General features: G+C 53.9%; 1 protein-coding gene across 1 annotated transcript in view; it reads left to right on the top strand.

The window, feature by feature from the left end:
• The window catches only part of zmat3 (zinc finger, matrin-type 3), a gene marked incomplete at both ends in the record, with an annotated part of 17,062 nt that extends 15,490 nt beyond the window's left edge, over positions 1 to 1,572 (top strand). The window contains one exon of the mRNA XM_080547695.1: positions 1,364 to 1,572. Within this exon, the coding sequence (XP_080403821.1) occupies positions 1,364 to 1,572 (209 nt within the window). The remainder of the gene's footprint in view (positions 1 to 1,363) is intronic.
• Between the last annotated feature and the right edge of the window lie 1,027 nt (positions 1,573 to 2,599).

The following is a 2,599-nucleotide window of genomic DNA, read 5'->3' on the forward strand; positions in this document are numbered from 1 at the left end:
GTGTGTGTGTCTGTGTATGCGTGTGTGTGTGTGTGTGTACGTACCCAGGAATAGCCTCTCAGTAGACTAGCAGTGTGTCTGCTATGTCTGTCAGCGTTAGTCCATATGGGTCTAGGATGGCCGCCCCCAGCTACAGGCACAGCTGAGTGGAGCTACACTGACAAAATAGACTTCTACCATCTCTTACTGAAAAGTTATAGCAGTCCTCTTGAGTGTGTGTGCGTGTGTGCGTGAGTGTGTGTGTGTGTGTGTGTGTGTGTGTGTGTGTGCATGCGTGTCTTGTTTATAGCGAATCTCTCCCGTCCCCCGCAGCGCTAGGCATCTGCTCTCAATCTCATACTGTGTTCCCTGGTGAGCAGCACGCACACACACACACGTACGCACGCACACACGCATGCATGCACGCGCACACACACACACACGTCAGGGTCCCCCCTAAAGACTGGAAGAGGGTTGCTGCACCACCTAACATTCAACACACACACACACACACACACACACACACACACTCAGAGAGTCCCCCCCCCCGCCCAAGAACGTAAGAGGTGCGCTGCGTCACCTTGTCCACTTGGCTCCGCCCCCTACGTCAACACGTCAGAGCACGTTAACCTGGTCGCCATGGCAACAGTCACTTTGATCGCCAAAAGTCGTTGTGAAAAGCGAAACGGGCCTTTTGTCTTCTGAGCAAGGCGCTAGTAACAACGCTTGGGTTGTGGGTTCGATTCCCGCTGGGACCGTGTATACTGAAACATGTCTGAACTCACTGCAGTTGAAGTTGCTTTGGATAAAGCTGTCAGATAAATGTCATATATATGTTACGTTCCCTCCTCAGTTAATTCAGTGCATTTGGGTAGTAGGTTGTCTGGACATTGAGCACACTCAGGACTCAGAGCACCCCCCCCCCAAGCATTGCCGATCATTCTAACGACAGTCAAACAAGTCAAATCCTCTTCTCCTCTGGTGAAGCCCTCATATAGGCAGCAGCAGCAGGGGAGATGTGGGAGAATGTGCTGTTGTGACATTATTTTGACATGAATCTAGCGCCACTTTTATCAAACACTCTAGGGAGAATCCTCTGATGGTGTGTGTCTGTGTGTGTGTGTGTGTTCATACTCTATGTGTGTGTGTGGGTGCGTTATTTTGACATGGAATCTAGCGCCACGTTTATCAAACACTCTAGGGAGAATCCTCTGATGGTGTCTGTGTGTGTGTGTGTGTGTATATATGTGTGTGTATATGTGGGTGTGTGTGTGTGTGTTCATACTGTATATATATATATATATATACTGTATATATATATATGTGTGTGTGTGTGTGTGTGTGTGTGTGTGTGTGTTCATACATGTGTGTGTGTTCCCTCCAGGGCCGTACTACAACCCGCGGCCCAGACAGCGCATCCCCCGGGACCTGGCCATGTGCGTGACGCCCAGCGGTCAGTTCTACTGCTCCATGTGCAACAGCGGCGCCACGGAGGAGGCCGACTTCCGCCTGCACCTGGAGAGCAAACAGCACAAGAGCAAGGTGTCTGAGCAGCGCTACCGCTCCGAGATGGAGACCCTGGGCTACACCTAGGAGGGGAGGGAGACTCTGGGGTACACCTAGGGGGGAGGGGGGGGGGAGCAAGGTGTCTGAGCAGCGCTACCGCTCCGAGATGGAGACCCTGGGCTACACCTAGGAGGGGAGGGGGGGGGGGGGGGTACACCTAGGAGGGGAGGGGGGGGGGTACACCTAGGAGAGAGGGGGTGTACACCTAGGGGGGAGGGGGGGGGGGAGCAAGGTGTCAGAGCAACGCTACCGCTCTGAGATGGAGACCCTGGGGTACACCTAGGGGGGAGGGGTACACCTAGGAGAGAGAGGGGGGGGGGGGTACACCTAGGAGAGAGGGGGGGCGAGGAGGGGGGAGATGGAGACACTGGGGTACACCTAGGAGAGAGAGGGGGCGGGTACACCTAGGAGAGAGGGAGGGCGAGGAGGGGGGAGAAGGAGACACTGGGGTACACCTAGGAAGGAGGGGGGGAGATCCAGGGGTATACACGGAGAGGCCATGTGCGTGACATAGGAGATGGGGAGGGGGCGGGGGGGGGGGGCTGAGGTATACATAGGAGATGGTGGTGGGGGGGCTGGGGGCCCACCTAGGAGATGGGGGGGGGGTATTTGGTATTTGGGGTATCTAAATATTTGGAGCATATATCTAAGAGGGGGGGGGGATCCTGGGGTATACCTAGGAGAGGGGGGGGGGGTGGGCTTGAATCCCGGCCCAATGGCCTGCACTGACCTTGGATGGGTGGGAGAGGAAGAGGAAGAGGGTGTGTTTCTGTTGGTCCGCCCTGCTGTTCTCTGTGTTCTATACGTATCGTATTATATACATATACACGTTATCCTCTGTTATGTAGCTGTATCGTATTACTGTATATACATATACATGTTATTTTCTGTTATATAGCTGCGTTCGTTTGTATTTATCAAATACATGGTTCCTCTTTTGGGAGTCATCTGTTGACAGACAATGGAGACAGTGTTGCCAGATTGGGCGTATTCCCGCCCCAATTGGGCTACTTATGATCACACTGGGTGGTTGTTTCGACTGTGGTCAGGCTGG

Source organism: Nansenia antarctica (assembly GCF_963989245.1).
Source record: "Nansenia antarctica genome assembly, chromosome: 17".
Lineage (NCBI taxonomy): Eukaryota > Metazoa > Chordata > Actinopteri > Argentiniformes > Microstomatidae > Nansenia > Nansenia antarctica.